The sequence below is a fragment of the Malassezia vespertilionis genome, chromosome 9 (genome assembly GCF_029542925.1).
Source record: "Malassezia vespertilionis chromosome 9, complete sequence".
NCBI lineage: Eukaryota > Fungi > Basidiomycota > Malasseziomycetes > Malasseziales > Malasseziaceae > Malassezia > Malassezia vespertilionis.
Window position 1 is genome coordinate 138,035 of NC_079255.1, and position 19,823 is coordinate 157,857.

General features: G+C 57.8%; 14 protein-coding genes across 14 annotated transcripts; 5 read left to right on the top strand and 9 right to left on the bottom strand.

Annotated features, from left to right (window-relative positions):
- Window positions 1-41: 41 nt before the first annotated feature.
- MVES1_003849 (uncharacterized protein) lies at window positions 42-1,460 on the bottom strand (the record flags this gene model as incomplete). The annotated part of the gene is made up of 1 exon (XM_056208659.1): window positions 42-1,460. One exon carries the CDS (start codon window positions 1,458-1,460, stop codon window positions 42-44), a length of 1,419 nt encoding a protein of 472 aa, XP_056064634.1.
- Window positions 1,461-1,600: 140 nt separating this feature from the next.
- Window positions 1,601-2,401, top strand: MVES1_003850 (uncharacterized protein; the record flags this gene model as incomplete). The annotated part of the gene is made up of 3 exons (XM_056208660.1): window positions 1,601-2,121; window positions 2,152-2,329; window positions 2,360-2,401. 3 exons carry the CDS (start codon window positions 1,601-1,603, stop codon window positions 2,399-2,401), a joined length of 741 nt encoding a protein of 246 aa, XP_056064635.1.
- A 404-nt stretch (window positions 2,402-2,805) lies between these two features.
- MVES1_003851 (uncharacterized protein) lies at window positions 2,806-3,753 on the bottom strand (the record flags this gene model as incomplete). Its single annotated transcript, XM_056208661.1, has 1 exon — window positions 2,806-3,753. One exon carries the CDS (start codon window positions 3,751-3,753, stop codon window positions 2,806-2,808), a length of 948 nt encoding a protein of 315 aa, XP_056064636.1.
- A 187-nt stretch (window positions 3,754-3,940) lies between these two features.
- MVES1_003852 (uncharacterized protein) lies at window positions 3,941-4,631 on the top strand (the record flags this gene model as incomplete). The annotated part of the gene is made up of 2 exons (XM_056208662.1): window positions 3,941-4,352; window positions 4,381-4,631. The coding sequence occupies 2 exons, from the start codon at window positions 3,941-3,943 to the stop codon at window positions 4,629-4,631; spliced, it is 663 nt and encodes a 220-aa protein (XP_056064637.1).
- An 88-nt stretch (window positions 4,632-4,719) lies between these two features.
- On the bottom strand, window positions 4,720-6,003 carry MVES1_003853 (carboxy-cis,cis-muconate cyclase; the record flags this gene model as incomplete). The annotated part of the gene is made up of 1 exon (XM_056208663.1): window positions 4,720-6,003. One exon carries the CDS (start codon window positions 6,001-6,003, stop codon window positions 4,720-4,722), a length of 1,284 nt encoding a protein of 427 aa, XP_056064638.1.
- A 115-nt stretch (window positions 6,004-6,118) lies between these two features.
- On the top strand, window positions 6,119-6,610 carry MVES1_003854 (uncharacterized protein; the record flags this gene model as incomplete). Its single annotated transcript, XM_056208664.1, has 1 exon — window positions 6,119-6,610. One exon carries the CDS (start codon window positions 6,119-6,121, stop codon window positions 6,608-6,610), a length of 492 nt encoding a protein of 163 aa, XP_056064639.1.
- Window positions 6,611-6,886: 276 nt separating this feature from the next.
- Window positions 6,887-8,637, bottom strand: MSM1 (methionine--tRNA ligase; the record flags this gene model as incomplete). The annotated part of the gene is made up of 3 exons (XM_056208665.1): window positions 6,887-8,128; window positions 8,156-8,242; window positions 8,269-8,637. The coding sequence occupies 3 exons, from the start codon at window positions 8,635-8,637 to the stop codon at window positions 6,887-6,889; spliced, it is 1,698 nt and encodes a 565-aa protein (XP_056064640.1).
- Window positions 8,638-8,708: 71 nt separating this feature from the next.
- MVES1_003856 (uncharacterized protein) lies at window positions 8,709-9,773 on the bottom strand (the record flags this gene model as incomplete). Its single annotated transcript, XM_056208666.1, has 1 exon — window positions 8,709-9,773. The coding sequence occupies one exon, from the start codon at window positions 9,771-9,773 to the stop codon at window positions 8,709-8,711; it is 1,065 nt and encodes a 354-aa protein (XP_056064641.1).
- Window positions 9,774-10,115: 342 nt separating this feature from the next.
- On the bottom strand, window positions 10,116-11,105 carry MVES1_003857 (2-dehydropantoate 2-reductase; the record flags this gene model as incomplete). Its single annotated transcript, XM_056208667.1, has 1 exon — window positions 10,116-11,105. One exon carries the CDS (start codon window positions 11,103-11,105, stop codon window positions 10,116-10,118), a length of 990 nt encoding a protein of 329 aa, XP_056064642.1.
- Window positions 11,106-11,381: 276 nt separating this feature from the next.
- MVES1_003858 (aspartate--tRNA ligase) lies at window positions 11,382-14,336 on the bottom strand (the record flags this gene model as incomplete). Its single annotated transcript, XM_056208668.1, has 1 exon — window positions 11,382-14,336. The coding sequence occupies one exon, from the start codon at window positions 14,334-14,336 to the stop codon at window positions 11,382-11,384; it is 2,955 nt and encodes a 984-aa protein (XP_056064643.1).
- A 130-nt stretch (window positions 14,337-14,466) lies between these two features.
- On the top strand, window positions 14,467-15,118 carry MVES1_003859 (uncharacterized protein; the record flags this gene model as incomplete). Its single annotated transcript, XM_056208669.1, has 3 exons — window positions 14,467-14,544; window positions 14,571-14,750; window positions 14,777-15,118. 3 exons carry the CDS (start codon window positions 14,467-14,469, stop codon window positions 15,116-15,118), a joined length of 600 nt encoding a protein of 199 aa, XP_056064644.1.
- A 5-nt stretch (window positions 15,119-15,123) lies between these two features.
- Window positions 15,124-16,524, bottom strand: MVES1_003860 (uncharacterized protein; the record flags this gene model as incomplete). The annotated part of the gene is made up of 3 exons (XM_056208670.1): window positions 15,124-15,453; window positions 15,479-15,650; window positions 15,677-16,524. The coding sequence occupies 3 exons, from the start codon at window positions 16,522-16,524 to the stop codon at window positions 15,124-15,126; spliced, it is 1,350 nt and encodes a 449-aa protein (XP_056064645.1).
- Window positions 16,525-16,573: 49 nt separating this feature from the next.
- MVES1_003861 (RNA helicase) lies at window positions 16,574-18,769 on the top strand (the record flags this gene model as incomplete). The annotated part of the gene is made up of 5 exons (XM_056208671.1): window positions 16,574-16,826; window positions 16,854-17,178; window positions 17,205-17,519; window positions 17,546-18,122; window positions 18,149-18,769. The coding sequence occupies 5 exons, from the start codon at window positions 16,574-16,576 to the stop codon at window positions 18,767-18,769; spliced, it is 2,091 nt and encodes a 696-aa protein (XP_056064646.1).
- Window positions 18,770-18,779: 10 nt separating this feature from the next.
- On the bottom strand, window positions 18,780-19,778 carry sgf73 (SAGA complex subunit Sgf73; the record flags this gene model as incomplete). Its single annotated transcript, XM_056208672.1, has 1 exon — window positions 18,780-19,778. The coding sequence occupies one exon, from the start codon at window positions 19,776-19,778 to the stop codon at window positions 18,780-18,782; it is 999 nt and encodes a 332-aa protein (XP_056064647.1).
- Window positions 19,779-19,823: the final 45 nt, after the last annotated feature.

Genomic DNA, 19,823 nt, shown 5'->3' on the forward strand with positions numbered 1-19,823 from the left:
GCGAGAACGATCGGTGTGCAGCGACACAAAGTCCCGGGCAGCTAGTCCCACTCGTTCTCTTCCGTCTGCGCTGCGAGATCCAGCGGGGTAAATAACTCGCGCGGCACGTCGCGAATGCGTATTTTGTGTGGTGGGGATGGAGGAGGTTTCCGCGCGCTTGGCCTGGCCGACTCGTCCCATCCTTTGAGCGTGCTGATCATCGCGCGCTCCGTGTCGCTGCGCATGTACATCTCGAGCTCCTGCGGCGCAAACAGGCGCGCGTCAATTTCTGTGTCACTAAGGGTATCAATGTCTGCAGCCGTGAGCTGCATGCGTTCCGCATACGACGGGTACGGCGCTGGCTTTGCAGACGTGCGTATGCGCATTTTCTGCGACTTAAACCGCCGTGTCCAGCACTGTTCGCCGGCTACTGTCGGCGCACGCGACCATACTGCGAGCGCGTCCTGTAGATAGTAGGCTACCTCTTGTCTTGATACACTTCGCCGTACCGATGCCTTTCCGCGCGTCCGATCGCGCTCGCGTTTCTGGACAGCGCGGTTTGCAACCCACGGCAGTGATGCCACATGCTCGGCGAGCATTTTTTGCGTTTCTGCGTAGCGCGCAAGGATCGTCGAGACACTGCCGGAGGGCGGCGCAGCGAGACATTGCCCCGAGATACGGCGCTCGATGCACGAAGGCCCAAGCTCCGCAAGCGCACGCACTGGAAGTGAAACCTTTACTGTGCCTTCGAGGGCGTGCAACAGGATCGCATAGGCAAATGGCTGGGGATCGAGGTAGGCAAGTTGGTACGCAGTGCACATTCTTGCGAGGTCTAGCGCAATGTGCTCGACCCGCTGTGGATCCAAGGCACAGATCGCATGCGCTTCTGGTATGGCTCGTGGCGACTTCCCAAGTGCGTCCTGCAACGATGCCAGCTGTGTGCCAAGGTAGAGCGCAGGGTCGTTTATCACTATCCCAGCAAACGACGCCACTGGGATCGTACGAAGCATCTGCAGTGTGTGTACTAAGCGCGACACAGGAACCTCCGATGCAATCGCGACCGCATCAACATCTACAATGCGCGCGTCTTTGCGTAGCACCACGTACAGCGCAGCGGCACCGACAGCAGCCCAAGGCATCGGAGCAGGCAGCGATTCTTGAGCGTGCCGAAATAATGCAGACGCCTGCTCTGCTGCGTACGCATACCCAAGTCGCAAAGCGGCACTGTGCATCATAGATACTACCCTAACCTGTTGCCGGCGCACTCCTGCGAGTTTGGCGCTTGCTGCATCGTAGACGTGGTGGCGCAGGCGGCGTTCTGCGTCTGTAGGGAACGGCGGCGCAGCTGTCGCAGCTGCATCGTACGGCGCATCAAGTTCCTCATTGATTGCAAGTGCCTTGCATACTGTGCATACATCTGCACCTTTTTTTGCGGCCCCCTGTACCGTGTCTTGGCTACATACCGCACAGACAGGGGCCATGGCGGCCTTTGTGGAGGGCGGCGCGTCATAGACACATCACGTGATATCGAACGGAAAAGCCGCCTCACGGCTCTGACTGACCAACCACCAGCGAGCGTTTACGAAACATGGCGGGAATGGCTCTGCGTCACCTAGGCCGGATGGCGTCTCCGCTCTCTATGCAGCTTGGATTTGCTGCGCGTACGGCACGACGCAGCATTGCCACAAGTGTTGCAGTGCGGTCCGATGCGCTTTTTGTGCACCGCGATACGCCGTACAACAACCCTTCGCTCCCGTTTGAATTCAACGAGGAAAACAAGAAGATCGCGAACGAGATCGTCAGCCACTACCCCCCGCAATATAAAAAGGCAGCCGTGATTCCTTTGCTGCATCTTGCTCAGCAACAGCACGATAACTGGTTGCCGATCTCGGCAATGAACTATGTTGCAAGTGTGCTCGAGATGCCACAGATGCGTGTGTACGAGGTCGCGACGTTTTACACCATGTTTAACCGCGTGCCTGTTGGCAAGTACTTTGTGCAGGTATGCACTACCACGCCATGCGCCCTGGGTGGCTGTGGCTCGGCAAAGGTGCTCGAGGCAATCGAGGATCGCCTCGGTATTCGCGCTGGCGAGCAGTCGGAGGACAAAAAGTTTTCCATCCTCGAGGTTGAATGCTTAGGGTATGTACAGTGCAAGGAGGCTAACAACAGTGCTTGTGCAAATGCACCCATGGTCCAGATCAATGACGACTACTACGAGGATCTCACGCCGGAATCGGTGATCAAGGTCCTTGATATGCTCGAAAAGGGCGGACAGCCCAAGGTCGGGCCGCAAAATGGGCGCTTGAACTCTGCGCCGTTTGATGGGCCACGCTCGCTCACGACAAAGGTATGTTTGACACCAAATTTCTCACAACAGCCGTACGGGCCGGGCCAGTACTGTGTCCCTGAGTTTGCTTAGTGCTGGTTTGTAGCAATGCATGTTTAATATCCAGCGGAGCAAAAGAAATCGATGCACGCGACTGTATTGCGTTTCTCTAATTGCGCAACGCAAGGTTACCTAGGCTTTTATAATGTGCGACTCGAGCGGCAGATCCAGACAGCGCATGTTGATAGACAAAACCAGCGACTCGCTCGCGGCTTTGGATAAGTGCTGTGCACAACACAACTTCTTGCATCTCCGTTACTGGATCTTCAGCTTTTTTTTACGCCAAGCTGCGGATAAACAGGAATGGATCACGTTGTCGGCACACCAGCGCAGCTCGCTGCGCTTGGGCCGCCGTACAAACTTCTTGTTGCTCGACTATCGGTAATCTAAGCAACACATAGCCTCACTACACTTGTAAGATATATTTTAGTCCGCAGCTAGTATCGGTACATCTTATGTGCGATGCGCTCAGTGATCCCCTTTGTCACATTAAACTTGGAGAGCAAGTGCGCAGCAAACAAGTATTGCGGCATCACCAACAACCCCGAGCCGACCGAGTCTACCTTGTTCAGCGTCGTGCGTACAACATCGTGGACTTCGAGCGCCTTGCTTCTGTTGTCGCGCGGCCCGGCCACGGAGTCGACTGCGTACTTGGCGACAAACGTATTCTGGATCGGGCCCGGTGCAATGAGCAGGAAGCGCACAAGCGCGCGCTTTTTGTCCGTGCCCGGCACTGGCGTCCCCGCCTGGGTTTGGCACTCAAGTGCGACGCTATCCACCAAAAAGTGCTGCGCGGCTTTAGTCGCACAATACACAGAGCGCGTCGGCGCGGGCAAAAGACCGGCGATGGAGCCTGTTGCGACCACGACCGGGTCTTTGGACGTTGTCTGCAGCATAGGAATAAGTGCACCAAGCACCAGTGCAGTGCCCTTGAGATTGCTGTCGGACGACTGCTGCACCGTTTGCGCAATCGCGTCCAATCCTATGGCATCGGCCTGCAAGGCTGTCATCTTTTGGTCGTCGGCATTCACGCCGCATGGATCGGCGTTCGCCAAGCCCAGAAGCGGGAGAATCGAAGTGACTCCAAATACGATCTGGAGCGTATCGAGGCCGTGCATGCGCATATCGATGAACCCTCGCAGCTCCAGCACATCGCGCGGCTTTGTGCAGTCCGCCACGAAAATATGTACCTGCGCATCAGGGTGTCGCTTTCCTTGCGTTTTCTCAAGCGCGGCATGGCGAACCTCCTCAAGCGCTTGCAAACGGCGGCCGACAATCACGATTTGGCGGCGCCCTGTTTCGAGATATTGCTGCAAGAATCCAGCACCAAGTCCATCGAGCGACGACGCACCGAGAATAGCGACACGCTCCTCACTTGGGGGCATGTGGCGCAATCGAGCATTGCGCTGCCTGAGCCAGCGCAAGGCGAGCCCAATGGCAAAGATCAACAAAAGTGTGCGTGCGAGGGAAATGGTGGAAAAGGTGGGAAACCGCCGGGCAGGTCCACATCGGGCAGGCCCACATCGGGCACGTTACTCGAAGCCATTTTTTTTTTGGCGTCGTCCTGTGGCCATGTCCGACAGCACGGCGGAGCGCGGGTTTGTGCCACCTGCCGGTTACAAACGCGCAGAACTGGCAGAGACAAGCATAGGGAAAGATGAGGAATTATGGGTGATTCGAATTCCTGACGAGCTTGACGCGGAGCGGCTCGATGGCACAACAATTCCGCTAAAGTCGCTCGAAAGCAGCAAGCCTGCGACGCTCGCGAGTTTGCGTGTCGCTGACGATACGTACGAGCTGCATATGATGCAAAAGACACGTGCGCATCGCGACGGCGGCACGCAGCTGATCGATATTGCCGGCACGGCGCCGAAAAACCAGTATCTCGAGCCGCATTTCTACGATGTGCACCCTGGCGGCGTCGCCGACGATCTCTTCTCGATTGCGGCTATGGTACCAAGTGCGCAGAATACGCTTGCTACAGGTGCGTATTCAGTCTTTGCTCACTACAGCGCTCACACCCGTGCATCGCCGCATGTACATTGCCCTAAAGCCGCCGGCTGGGCGCGTGGTCGGCGTCGAAACGGAGGCAAAGCCACACGAGCCGCACGTTCAGCCTTGGGATTTGCTGACAGGACGGTGCTACCCAGCGGGATCGCTCGCGCAGCCTTCGGCAGACAAGGATACCAAGAAACAGAAGAAGCGCAAGAGCGGGAAAGAGGAAGAAAAGCCAAAGTCTGCGCGCAAGAAACACAAATCGTAGTGGTATATAGCTAACTAATTATGCATCGGAGCTCTTGTGCTGCGCCAATACGTGGGCCCCTATAACTTGTAGGTACCGCGCGACTACTTCATTCATCCATTTCGTCGAGGTCGTCAGTGATAAACTCGTCCTGCGGAATTTCTTGGCCGTCCTCGGTCTCTACAAACTCGCCGTCTGCCTCGTCTTCGTCTTCGTCTTCGTCTTCGTCTTCGTCAACATACTCAATCACAATCAGTCCGTTCACCAGGATGTATGCAATCGGTGCAAGCACTGCCGAGGCAATCCAAAATAGACGGCCGTAACGGAGCGTGGGCGGCAGTGGCCCTTGCGGTGTCTGGGTACGTGGCGAGTCCTTTACGCTGCGCCAATTCCGCATCCAGGTGCGTGGATCCAACGCGGCGAGCAGCGGCGTCCAGGACAAGGATGCTTGCATCGGCTGCACATCCGTGCGGCACCAAGCCCAGTGCGTACTCGAGCACTGCGCCCATAGAAGCCGATGCATACGTTCGCAGTGTTCGACAAGCGACGCAAATTCCGTGCGCAATTGTTGCGCAAGGAAATCTACGGGTATCGCACGCTCTGTAAGCAAAAGTGGCGCAAGGAGTGAATACAAGCGCACGTCCGCAGAGCTCGGCGTGGCCGCGCCTGCGAGGAATGCATGGCTTTGGAGGATGGCTTGGATCGATGCGAAAATCGTGCGTGCTTTTGTAGCAATCCGCGTGCGCTCCCACGCCTCCTGCATATCACCTTTCAGCTCCGGGCGCAGTCCCACCTGGGGCAGCGCTCCCCGCTGCGCGAGTCCCGCGGCGGTATCCCACTTGCGCGCCTGCGCCGCTTCTTCGCGCTCCCAACTGCTGCCCCACAAGGCAATGTGCGGGCTTTGCAAGCGTGCACGCACAGCCGCACGAAGACGCCGCGGGGCCGACGACGGGAATACATGCTTTCCAGGCCTTGATAGCAGTGGTGCAGTTACACTGCTAAAGTTGGGCGGCAAGGAAAAGAGGGTATGCAGTATAAGATCGGACAATGTATCATCCATCATTGCATGCACTGCCTGTGCGCGCGCCGCGACAAGCGGAGAGGTGCGCAGCGATGAATCCAATGGTGAATGATCGCGCAAGTACGCGCGCATATCGTCTGGGCTCGTGGCAAGTACGTCGGTCGTCCATTTTTGGTGATTTACCTCTGCCACGGCATACAACGCCGGGACAGTGTCCGGCGCGGGCCATGCGCGGGGCACTATAGAATAAAGAGGATGTGTGTCTCCGTAAGCAAGTTGCACCAATGCGAGAGCATAGAGTGACGTAGGGTCCACGCTAGGCAGTGCCTCTGCGTCGCCCCATACAGCGATTGCCAGCGCTGGTGCGGCCATGGTGGAGAATAATAAAACATGGTTGGGAAATATGCACGCGTAATCCGCGCGCAGTGCATGCGCCAAGCCTAGGCTGTGCAGTAAGGAATTAAACAGGTACACAGCCGCTTCCACCATGGCACAAAGTACCGCACATCACAAGCAGTCTTTCTTGCCCGACACGGCTGCGAGTGACTGCATGCCGCGAGATGTGGATGCACGCCAGCTGCGCGCGCTGAGCGAAGAGGATGCGGAGCCAGCGGTGCGACATTTGTATATCGACTGGCCGTCGGCGTCGATAAAAGGCACTTTTACGATCGGTGCCAATGTCCCCGACATGAGCCCGCCGCTGTACGATCTGCCGAAACCGGATGTGGTGCAGCAGAATGCAGCGAGCGCCGTATTTCACTCGCGGTCCAGTCCTGTGAATGTCGTGGTCAACGTGCTGCACGGTGCACCGACGCTGGACGCGCCGCCATTCAACGATGCGCTGCGCAAGAGTGTGTTTGTCAAGGCGCGCAGTGTGCGGAATTCCGCGTGTGTGCATGTGCCGATCTATGTGGGCCGCCGGCCGCTGCATATTCGCTGCTCTTCGACGACGGGCAATGGTGCGTACAACCCACGCTAACCACAGTCACCGTATACCTCCCCCCCTCTTTTAATGGCTTGCTCTCATGGAAAGTCGAGACAGGCTCAGTAAATTTTTCCCCCGAAGCCAAGTCGCACCTCCAGCGCCTCGACACTGAAAAAAAGCGGAATGGCACTGCAAGGATGGTCGTCGATCCTGATCTGCCGGCGTGGATGACCGGCGGCGGGAAGCGCGGCGATGTCTGCGAGCTTATCACAAGCACGGGAAAGGTTACAGTATGCATGTCGGGTGATTCGCAGCTAGGGAATAAGTGTGCTATTTGCTGAGTGCCCGCGGGAACAGCGGCGGGATTTTGAATTTCGCGAGCCGCAGGGGGATCGCGTCGCGGTGTATGCAGCATGCATCCCATGTACGCTCCTCTACACATAGCGTGTCGAGCAAGCTGGTCATTGCGGTTGGCATCATGGGCTGTAGAAGGATGCCCACGACGCGCAGTGTCTCTGTTGCAGCGTACACAGCGCGGCGCACCGCATCCACGTCTGTCTCTGCGGACCATGGTGCGACCCGCTGTACATACTCGTTCGCAAGCCCAATCACATGGAATGCGGACTGCATAGCCTTGGCCAACTCGTAGCGCGTCATGCAATCGTCCCACACGTGTGGCAGAGCCACCAACGTTTGCCACAGCTCTGCCTCGTCTTTTGATAGCTGCGGCGCCGCGAGCATTTCGTCCTGTGCGCTCGCTGCGAGGCGCGCTTGGATCTTGGGCGCAAGGATGCGTGAAAGTAGATTGCCCAGCTGGCCCTGCAGGTACTTGCGCTGGAATGCCTCGACCTGCGTGGCGCTGTAATCTGCATCGGTGCCGAGATTGCCGCCGACGCGCATGAGAAAGGCGCGGAGGGTATCGACTCCGTAGGTGGCAAGCGCCTCGAACGGATCCACCGAATTCCCGCGCGACTTGGACATCTTGGCCTTCTCCACCGTCCAGTGAGCGTGCGCGAGTACGGTCGTGGGCAGCGGCAGGTCAGCGGCCATGAGCAGAGCCGGCCAGTAGATGGCATGGAAGCGCACGATATCCTTCCCGACGACGTGCACATCGGCGGGCCATGCTTGGAAAGAATATGTGTCTGTGTTTGGGTATCCCACGGCGGTCAAGTAGTTTACCAATGCATCGACCCATACGTAGATGGTATGGTCTGCGTCATCGGGGACCGTCACGCCCCAATGCAGCCTGCTCCGCGGGCGAGACACGGACAGATCACCGAGTCCTTGGCGCAGCTCGGAAAGGACGTGATCGTACACGGCATAAGGCACAATGGCATTGGGGCGCGCCTCGAGCCATGCTATGAGCCGCTCACGAAAGGCCGAGAGCCGGAACTTGTAATTCACCTCGGTTGTCCATTCGACGCGCTGGCCGCTCTCTGTCGCAATGTGGAACGTCTCACCGTCCTGCTCCACCTGCTGGATTTGCGTCTCGGGGTAGAACGCCTCGTCAGATACACTGTACCACCCCTCGTGCCTGCCCAAGTAAATATGGCCATTGCGGACCAGCGTGCGCTAGGGTGAGAAAGCAGGCGTACGTACCCAGAACGTGCGCACCGCCTCTGCATGGTCCGCATCGGTTGTGCGGATAAAGCGTGTATGCTGCAGGCCAATTGCATACGCAAGATCCTAAGGTCAGCTTTTCCGGTACGCACCTCGAATCGTTGGCTCACTTGGTCGCACAGGGCTCGCGGCGCGATCCCGCGGCTCTCTGCGACACGCTGGACCTTCATTCCGTGCTCGTCCGTACCTGTGGAAAAATAGGGCCTGGTTGGCGGCGGGTATGTGGGTGAGGCATGGCGCGACCATCCATTCGTTCGTACCGTTTGGTACCTGCACAGCACATCTGCCAGGATATCCGAGTGCAGGTGCCCTATATGCGGCGCTGCGTTTACGTAAAATATAGGGGTCGTGATATAATACGGTTTGGTGCTCAGCGTGCGTGCAAGCCGGGGTGCAGCGCGCGCCGTGTGCAGCGCACGCAACAGTCCTTCTTCCAGCAGCGCGGCGCGGCGACCAAGCATGGCGCAAATATGCAAGCGAAAATGCAACGCAGAAAACCTCCACTTGTACATCAAGTATCACGCTACAGGGACTACTCGACCTTGGACCGTTTGGGCAAGCGCATGCCATGCTCAGCATCACATGCCTGTGGAAATGAGAGGCGTGACGCACTGCACGAGTGCTTGCGCGGAGGCTCGTACTCGTCCGCATACCCTTTTACGGGCCGAGGAAGCCGATGTGTGTACCATCCATGGTCCGAATCGTGAAGCCCATAGCTCGCTTCGCGGCGCGGCTGGTGTTTGGGTATGCGTGGCGGAGGATAATGGCATGCAGGGGCCATATATGGCGGCAGCCAGTGTGCGTGGGCATGGGCATGGGCGTGGGAGTGGGCGTGGGCATGAGCATGAGCATGAGCGTGTGGGTGAGGATACGTGTGGGGCCGCATGCACGACCACGCGTGCATCGCAGGAACGGAAGGAAGCGGAGCGTGGTGAATACATGGCGTAGCAATATGCTCTTCCCATGCATCTATTTCCGGAGAGCTGCATTGCTCGTACTCTGGGGTGCGATGCTTTTTGCGCTCTAATTTTAGGGATTTGCTCTCCTCCTTGATCGGCATGGCCTCGTCCTTAACCGGCGTTGGCGACAAGGAATCCTCATTGGGTGATCGTGTGCAAGTGCGCGGCTGTCCATCGTGAGCAAATTGGGCGTGTTCTTCGGTGTGCTCATTTGGCGATGGGATCTCTGGCTCGCAAGTACACATGGCGCGGTACGCTTCCAGCTGCTTGCGCAGTTCCATGACATAGTCGACGGTATGTGAAATGATGCACAGCTTTTCAAGGACCATCTCGCTGCCGATCCGCTCCGCGCTCGTCCCAGTCCCATGCGGACACGGCTTTTTTTTAAAGTGCTCAAACGCCTTTTCGCGGCATGCAGGTACCGTTTCTTGCAAACACAGCAATCGATCGTTGATCTTTTCGCGACGGCGGCGCTCAATCACCGAGTGGTCCGTTTTCCTATGCAGCGTGCGCGATCCCCGCTGGCGCTTCAGTGTAGGTGCCAGAGAAGCTTCCTCCTCCTCCATCTTTTCGCTCAAATCATACTGGGTCGTGCTCCGGCGTGGCCGCCCGCTCTGGTACACGCTCGTGTCCGACATGACGGATGCGCCTGCACGGCCACGCGTTTTATAGTCCGCTGGTACCCTGTCGGTCAGTCCATGGCACGCGACAGAAGACCGCACGGCCCCGTAACTGCAACGGTATACGCTTAGTCAGCGACAAAGAAACCGCGCCGCCAGCGTGACGGACGACATCATGTCGGGGCGTCAAGGCGGCAAGCTGAAACCGCTGAAGCAAGCGAAGAAGCAGAGCAAGGGGATGGATGACGACGTATGTACTTACCACACTAATAACAGGACATTGCGTTTAAGCAGAAGCAGAAGGAAGAGGCTGCGGCGAAAAAAGCAGCCGTCGAGCAGCTCAAAGGCAAGAAAAAGTAGCTAGGCACGCCGCTGCGCTTCTGCGCTGCGCAGAAGTGCATACATACTCTGCAAGCGCGGCATAGATACACCGTGCTTTTCTGCAAGTTCCAGTGGACTCTTTAGGATCGCATCGAGCTCCATAGGGCGGTGCGCCTCCCAGTCCTGGAGCATGCTGGACTTGCTGCCCACGTTCTTCTCATTGCTTCGAATGATTTTGTCGGGGCTGGCAAAGCGTGCAGGCATTGGTACACCAAACACCGTTTCCGTAGCGTCGAGTACTTCTTCCATGCATGCCTTTATATGCGCACGCAGGTACGGATCGCGTACGGCTTCGCCGTTGCCAATACACCCTGCAAGGACGCTCGAAGCGTTGAATGCCGCATTGATGGACAGCTTGTGCCAGCGGACGAGCTGAATATCGCGTGCACTGTGCTCCTCAACATCGCTGATGCCGCCGTTCTTCCACAACTGTGCAAGCGTGCGCATGGCATCCGTTGCACGCTCGAGCAGCTGCTTCTGCAGGGGAGTGTCGTCGTGTGCGTAGAAATCCGAGTACGGACCAAGACTGATCCGTGTCCAGCGGTACTGCGCGGCGACATTGGGCTCGACAAGTGTCGCGGCGACGACCGTGACGGCCGATAGAATTGGCGTTTCGGGGAATCGCGCGCGGAACGGGGATTCGATCATGACGCCGTTTTGGATAAGCACGATTGTTGTCGATTGCGACACGACCGATGCGATAATATCCGCTGCAGTCAAAGACGTGTTTACTTTCGTAGCGACGAGCACGAAATCCCATGGGCCGTCCATGGCAGCGTTTTCTGCAGCGGCGTAGACTGCATTGGGCTGGTAGTGGTAATCACCAAAACTGCTTGTCTTCATCGAAATCCCGTGGGCATGCACGGCATCATAGTTGGAACGACACACAAGTCCCACAAAAGCAGACGGGTCGAGCCTGCTTGCGTAAAAGCAGCCGACCGCACCCGCACCAACGACCAATACACGCATGGAAAGGAGCGTGGAAAGTGGAGTGATGTGGAGCGGAGGCCGCTTTTACGCAACGGTATGCAGCGTACGCACAGCGCAAGGATCATCTCGCTTGGAGAGCTACAGCCAATGACATGCTACCAGCGTCTCACCATACCACCACTACCGCTGGCATCCGATCAAGAAAATCAATCGCAGCTCGCATTCCCTCTTTATACCGCATCCCACGACCCCGGCACACTCTTTCCCACCGTTGCCAAACGCATTCCACAACTGGCACTCAATCCCATTGTACTATTACGACCCCTCACGGAAAAAGTCTACTATATCACGCGCACCAAACACCGACAAACTGCCTTTTGGATAACAAATATATGTAGGATCATTCTGCGCGCCGAGCTTCTCGCGAAAATCGCCCTTGCGCAAGAGATGTGTACGCTCGACCACATTATTGTACACGCGCGAGAGGATCTTGAACGCGATTCCACTCAGTCCATGCACGGCAGTAACGCGCGACGCAGCAGCAGTGCCAAACGTGACCGGCGAGCCTGCAACCGTGTCCAAAGCCTGGAGGATCGTGAATTCAATCGCACCCGACGGCGCATCGGGAAACGACATGGCCCACTTGACTTGGTAGCCCGCCTCGGGTGACAGCTGTGCAATGACGACCAAGCAGCAAACTTCCTTGTCTGCATCGCGCGCAATAAAGTAGGAGCGGTGCTGCGGATCAATCCACGGCTTGACATCGGTAAGGTGCACCTGTGGGCCTCTCCGCGAGGCATGCCAAGCTTGGATGCGCTTATCGCACTCATCGCGCACCGCCTGCGGCACATTCTGATGCAGCGGGAAAGCTTGCACAGTAACGCCTTCTTTCTCGGCGTGCCGGAGCTTGCGTTGGATTTCTGGGTCGTGGCGTGCATTGTTTTTCCGCACGTCGCGCACGCGCTGATCGACGGTGCAAGACAAGGTACACCATCCACAGCGCCCGCCGAGAATCGCCTCTATCTGATCCGATACCATGAGCCACACAGGCTTGCGCTTCTGTGTCTTGAGGAACGCGAGGAACCGTTGCACGACGCGCGGATACTGCGAGCGATCGCAGAGAGGATCGCCGACAATGAACGCATAGCTGCGTCGCTTCGAAAAGCCTACCGCTGCGCCCGTATCGCTATCGCGCCATATCGTGAAGCGTTCGTCGAGCCAGGAGGTGTTGGACGAGTCGCCATAGTTGGCGATGAGCTTCTCGATGGGCTGCATTGAAGACGTCAAGGAGCGCGGCGTGTTGCCCTGGGAAAATAGCGATAAATGCTGGCGCCACGGCGGCGGATTCGTGCTGGCTTCGGGGTGGCGCAGCTCCTGCCGCTTTTTCACCGCAAAGCTCTTTGGATCGCGGTAAAAGAGCGAGGCAAGGCGGATGTCGTCCAGGTTCAAGTAAAGCATGACAAGTCTTTCGAGGCCGATACCACATCCTGCATGCGGCGGCGCGCCAAGGCGGAAGCCTTCGAGGTACTCTTCCAGGCCACTGGACGGATCGATGCCGTGGCGGTGGATATTCTCCTCGAGCATCTCTGCGTCATGGATACGCTGACCGCCCGTGCAAATCTCTTGGCCACGCACAAAGATGTCGAACGAGTTGGTAAACTGGGGGTCGTTCTCGTCTGGGAGCGCATAAAACGGCCGCGCAGCGGTGGGAAACTTGTCCAAGATGTAGTAGTCTGTGCCGTAGCGTTCCTTGACGAGCTCGCCGAGTCGGATCTCTGCGCGGGTCTGCAAATCTTCATGTACGTCTGGCTCCATACCGTCTTCTGAGCGGTACCCAGATTCGCAGAGCATCCGCACACCTTCGCTGAATGGCAAAATGAGCGTCTCGTCGCGCCAGACAAGCTCGGAGCTGGGAAAATGCTGCCGGATACGTTGGAGGAGAGGATCGCAGTCGTTGCGCAGGACAGTAAAGATGTGCTTAAGCATCCCATCGATGACTCTGATCGCATCATAGTAGGTGTTGACCTCCATCTCCAAGTCCAGCCCCGTATATTCGGTCATATGCCGCGCCGTGTTGCTGTTCTCCGCGCGAAAAACAGACCCAACCTCAAACACGCGCTTCATGTCGGCAATGATGCACATCTGCTTGTACAGTTGGGGGCTCTGTGCAAGGAAGGCCGAGCGGCCAAAGTAGCCGACCTGGAACACGGATGCGCCGCTCTCCGACGCACCGCCCTGCAGCTTGGGGGTATGGATCTCGAGAAAGCCGTCCTTGGTCAAATATTTGCGGAACTCATTGCACACGGTTGACTGAATGCGGAAAATGGCTTGCGCCGTTGGCGTGCGCAGATCAATCAGGCGGTTGTTCAGGCGCGTACGCATCGTGATAATCAGTGCATGATGCGATCCGTTGCTGTCATGTGTGTGTCCCGAAGAATGGTCCGTATGCGGCGTGCCAGGCTCTTCCCAATCGTGGTGCTCTTCCAAAGAGTGGTTAAACGCGCGTTCCGCGGCATCGACACTGAATGGAAGCTGCTCAAGATTGGCCGAGATAAGGGATAGGTGCGTCACTTTGAGCTCCAAATTGGTGACGCTGCATCCAGTAATTGTCTCGTGCGGCAGCTGCAAAGTGCCTTGGACTAGCACTAGGGACTCGACCGGCAACCGGTTCGCCCAGTGCAGCATATGCGCCGTCACACCATTCGCCGACTCAGACAGGACCGTCTGCATCGTAATACTATAGTCGCGCAGTACCATGAACGTAAGGCGAGGGCCCATGTGCCGCATCACATGGATCCGTCCGCGGATGCGGCGCGTTTGGCCGACCAATGCGCTTAGTTCTGCAGGTTTATCCCTCAGCAAGTTGTTCAGCTGCAGGATATCATCCATAGGATCGCACGGAGTATCGTCATGGTAATACACGCCGCCTTTACCATATCGTGCACGCTGTTCGGGCGTTTCAGTCTGCGCCGCATGTTCTTCGCTAAGTCGGCGGCGGAGCTGGACTTCGCGCTCAAACGCATACTGCTCCTCCAGCTTACGCTCGCGTCGCTGTTCCCGCTCATCAACGGAATCAGCATATGCGTGCATGCTGGCAGGGCTCCATACGTTCCTGTCCGGCTTGGTCGGGCTTTTTTCCCCTTCCGAGTCATCGCTTTTGCCAAAAAGCCGTAGTCGACTGCTCGGGCGCGTCGGGAGGATCGAGTCTAAAATCTTGTATCGCGAAATCGACCGCGCCGGCGAGTGGGAAGCAGTATTGTGTTTGTCCATGGTGCACGTATGTACGCAAAGTGCGGCACTCGGTGCAGCTGGACGAGCGAAGCGCCAGGCGCACGATGCGCGGACGGGCTAGGCGAGCACGTGATTTCTACCAACCTCGGCGCGCTTGATAGGCACCGCCATGATAGTGTTGGCACTGGTGGCAGAGGACAGCAGGGTGCTGGCAGAGTCACACGATGCTGAGCACGCGCGGTTTTTGGTGCGTGGCGTGTACGCTAATTTTAGACTGCGGCATCAGCGATCCTCGGCAAGATTGATTCGCACACCGCGTCGCGTCTTTCGTACGCATATGAATCGTGGTTCTTTCACTACATTGCCGAGGACGGGCTTGTGTTTTTAGCTGTGAGCGATGCAGACTCAGGAAGGCGTGTTTCGTTCGCGTTTCTTGCACAGCTACAGAAGGAGGTACGTGGGCGGCGCACTGACCACAGTACAATGCCATGCCGCCGAGCGCGAATACTCAGCCTAAGCTGGATGCACTCCGAGCACAATTTAACCAAAGCCCCGACTCGGATCCTATTAGGCGCGCGCAGTCGGAGTTGGGAAGTGTCAAGGATGTGGTTACACAGAATATGGAGCAGATCCTGAGCCGCGGCGAGCAGATCGAGTTGCTGATGGACCGCACGGATACTGCTGCGAACCAATCGCTTGCGTTCCGTCGTAGGGCTGTCGGACTGCGCCGCGAGATGTGGTGGCGGAACATGCGCGTGGTTGGAATTGTTGCATTCTGTGCCGTGCTCCTCTTGTATTTTATTATTTCGTCGTTGTCGTAGTGTAGCTAGGCAAATGCCGGTGTACGTTGGTCTGGAGTGGTGGGCTCTTTGGGCGCAGCAGTAGATGCCTTGCTTGGCTCGGGCGCATGCAGTGGTGCCGAAGGCATCGACGATGTCTGCTTCGCCTCCTCCTCTCCCAGCGCAAGCTTTTCGAGCTCCGCGGCAATTTCGTCGTCGTCCACATGGTCGGTACGCATTGCATCTTCGATTGATTCCTGCTGCGATACCGACTCTGCCAAAGCGTCCATGGTCTTGTCCACACGGTCGGGCTGCAAGAGTGGGTCCGCAAGAATCTGCTGCAATGCCGACGAGGATCGCTCGTACGTTTGCAGAATCTAGTGAGTAACCATGCAAACGTACCTCTGCGTCGCCTGCAGCCTGCTCGAGCTTCAATAACAGCTGGCTCACCGTCTCGAGCGCTCCGACACGCCGGCCCAGCAATTCCTCGAGCTGCTTTTTTGTGCGCAGATAGGATTTCGCCGTCTCTTCGGGCTGCTTCTTCCGCAGCGCATCCATAATCCGTGCGCGTGCACTGGTGTGAGCATGTCCAATACGTACCTATCCACACGGCGCTCCAACTCGTCCACTTGTGCGGTAAGCTGTGCGTGCATTTGGCGCACTGCAAGGATGCCTCGGTCTGACTCTTGAATGCCCCGGTGTGCATCCGTCGGTCGTACAAGTTTCACCACATCATCATCGACTACAAGTATGTTTGCATCGCGCTCCAAGTACCGCAGCAGTACCTTGGCGTCGGTATCAGAGATGGGCACACGCTTTCCAGCATCTGGATCGCGCAATGCTTGCAGCCTACGCTGCATCTCTGCACGTGTCATTATAGATTCGAGCATGCTGGGCGGATCCAACGCCAGCGACGCGACAAAGAGCGCCGCGGCGCGCTCGACATTCGGCACGAGGACCCATTCGCCATACACGCGCGGCCATACCGCCTCATCTCCCACTTCGTCCGCGTCTGCAACAAATATACGTGCCGCCGCACGCCACGCCGGCTTGGCAACCCAATCGACCAGCACGGTGCTGTACAGCGCACGCTTTGCATGGAGCGGAGCGGCCCGAGCGAGAAATTCGTCCAAACGCATGTATCGCTGGTGCACGGCTGCGTCCTCAACCACAACTGCAATACACAGTGGGCGGCCAATTGTATCCATAGCCCACCGGTTCGGCATCCCTGCATCTATGCGCATCACTGTAGCGCCGGGACCTTGCAAACCGTCCCATTGCACCGTCTCCAATGTCGTCGTCCACCATGCGACTCGGGCGCGGAACGCAGCCGAATTCGAGTGTGCCTGGCCAGAAAGATCCGAGTACATGTGCACAAGCGCTTCTTTCGAGCCGGGCGCGCCGCCGGGGACAGGTGCGCGCGCCAAATATGCTTGCAATTGCTGCATGGCAACGCGGTGTTCTGTGGAGGTTTTGCGTGTGGAGGTTGTTCTTTTCATGGCGTTTTGGAAGCCCGGGGTGGGGCGGCCGGGTACGTTGACGACGCGACTGATTGCAGCGAGTGCCCTAGACCGTGCCAGTGTGCGCGAGAGCGATGCATCTATCGATGTATCCGCAGCCTTTGCACCGCCGAGCGCCGAGCTCAAATCACGGCTCCCTGTAGCGAAGCACAGAAACGCGCTCCTCTACCTTGTCGAGCAACACGGGGTTGTGATCGTTGTGGGTCATACCGGAAGCGGCAAAACGACACGTACGTATGCATTCCACTCACACACAGAAATTCCACAGTACCTTTTGGAGGCTGGCTGGGCTGCCGACGGCCGCCAAATTGTGTGTACGCAGCCGCGCCGCGTCGCTGCGACCTCTGTTGCTGCGCGTGTAGCGCAAGAGATGGGGGTGCGGGTGGGAGAAGAAGTGGGATATGCGGTGCGGTTTGAGAACTGTACGGATCCGCAGCGCACAAGGCTCAAGTACGTCACGCCTGGGCTGCTCTTCAGGGAATGTATGCAGGATCCATTGTTGAGTCGGTACAGCGTCGTGATGGTCGACGAGGCGCACGAGCGCGGCGTATACACAGATCTGCTGATTGCGGTGCTGAAAAAGTAGGTTGCCGTGCCGCTGACCGCAGAATCCAGCGCAAAAGGCCAGCGCTCCGCATTCTCCTTTCCAGCGCGACACTGGACGCGGAGGCATTTGCGCGGTATTTCGACCCCGACTACGACGGAGCCAACACCGAAAACGTGTCGATTGTGTCGATTGAAGGACAGACGTTTCCCGTCGAAGTGGCCTACACGGAGGAACCTGTGCAAGACTATATCGCGGCAGCTGTGGACAGTGTATGGTCGCTGCACATCCATGAGCCCCCCGGGGACGTTTTGGTGTTTCTAACAGGGCGTGAAGAGATTGAGCAGGTGATACAGGCGCTTGCGGATCGCGCAGCCAGGTAGGTTTGTGCTGCACTGACCACAGCAACCCGAAAGGACTTCCGATGCATCTTCTCCCACTCTGCGGTGGCCTCTCTTCTGCAGAGCAAAATGCGGTATTCATGCCGGCGCCACGCGGCACACGCAAAGTGGTTGTATCGACTAACGTAGCCGAGTCCAGCGTCACGATCGACGGCATCGTGTACGTGGTCGATTGCGGGTATACCAAGGAAAAACAGCTCGATCCAAGCTCGGGAATGGACATTCTTTCCGTCGTGCCAGCGTCCCAAGCGGCGCTCGCTCAGCGCGCAGGCCGTGCTGGGCGCACGCGGCCTGGAAAATGCTTACGCCTCTTTCCCGTATCCGCCCTATCCTCGCTACGCACCACAACAGTGCCGGAATTGGTGCGCACGGACCCAGCACCCTACCTTTTGCAGCTCAAAGCGCTGGGAATTGACAATGTCGCGCGCTTCGACTTTGTGCCGCCTGCCCCAAATGCAGAGGCCATGGCCACGGCACTGACCTACCTTGCAAGTCTCCAGGCGCTGGACTCGTTCGGAAGGCTACAGCCATTAGGCGAGCGCATCGCCGAGGCACCTTTGGATCCAATGATGGCACGTGCCGTACGTATGCTGTGCACTCACCCTAGCTCTTGTACGCTGCGCACACTGGCTGCGCGGAAGAAATGCTGACAATTGCGGCAATGAGCTCTGTAGATACGCCGTTTACCGCCTACCTAAACGGCCCCGCGATCGACGTCGCCGCCGAGATCGAGCGCCGCAAATTCGTCGCGGAGGAAGGCGACCAGCTGACGCTGCTGAACGTGTACAATGCATTTGTTCACCCACGCATTGGGCGCGCGTCGCCGAAATGGGCGGCCAAGCACGGGCTTTCTTACAATACCCTGCGGCGCGCCCAGACGATCCGTGCGCAGCTACACAAGTACGCAACACTGCACTGGCACCTGCCCATGCAAAGTCGCACAGAGCCAGACGTGCTGCTCAAGTGCCTTGTCGCGGGGTATTTCAAGAATGCCGCGGTGCGTATGGATGACGGCAGCTACAAGGCTGTATTACACGGCGTACCCTTGCATGCACATCCTTCCTCGGTCCTATTCACCAGGGCGTCGCCATCGCGCTACGTGCTCTACCAAGAAGTGACGCACACAACCAAGGCCATGATTCGCGATATTGCCGTGATCGAGCAGGCATGGCTGCTGGAGATCGCACCGCACTATTACGAGCTACATAGACCCGCACTGCGGTACTAGTTATCATTCACTAGGTCTTGTTTTCCATCCTCGCACGGACGTGCGCCGTGCCCGCCAGGCCTTGCGCAAGAAACTGGCGCAAGACTCGGAACCGTTTTGCACGCTCTGTGTACTGCCCTGCAAATCTGCGCGTGGCCAGCGGCAGGATCGTGGTACGATCGCGCGTGGCGGAGAGGTAGATTGTTTGCAGTGTGGAGAAGAGATCCGCGTCCACTTCCTGGTACGTCGCATTCGTATGGTACATGTTTGTCATCGATTCGACCAGCGCGCTGCGGTGCTCTACGCTGCCTTCTGCTCCTTCGGCACGTCCGCCGCGATCGTTAGCAGACACTTTGCGTTTCTTATCCTTGGACTGGCTCGCGGCTCTGGCTGCTGCGATTGCGCGCTCTTTTTCTTCGAGTCGCGCGACAAAGGCCGGGTTCGTCGCCTTCTGCCACTCAAATAGAAGCGTGTCGTATGGCTGAGACCGGCCCGGGACATTGCGCTTTGCGCCCATGCTGTGTGATTTGCAGGTGAGCGAGCGCGAGCACGGAAGGCCCTTGTTGTTAATCACGCCGCACTGCCGGTCCAAATTGATCGGGCCGCGGTTCTTTTTTCCGCCAAAGCCTTTGCGTCGGCGCATGTCCATCTCTGGCGTCTCCTCTGTCTTGGGCACCTTGTCTTTGGCGCTGGGCGCGGCGCTGAGCGATTCTGTGCCTAGCTTGGTACTGCGCAGAATGCTCGGCGACAGACTTCCGTTTGCAATAGCGCGCGCCATCTCACAATTTTGGATATGGAACGTATACGCTTCGCGCAGCACTGGTTTCGAGCAGTGCTCGCACGCGACAATGTCGACATCATCGTCCAGCGCAAAGCCGCCAAATTCGCTCACGTCCGTTTCGTCCAGGCGCCACGGGCGCTGTAATGGCGATTCGCCGGGGTGTGGTGGCTCTGTTGTCAGCAAGGCAGCCAACGCACCGCTCTCTGTCCCTTCGATCAGCGCATCCCAGCCGCCCGCAGCGTCGGCCATGTAGACAGAGTTCAAGCTGGCCTAGGTGAGGCACGTGATGACTTC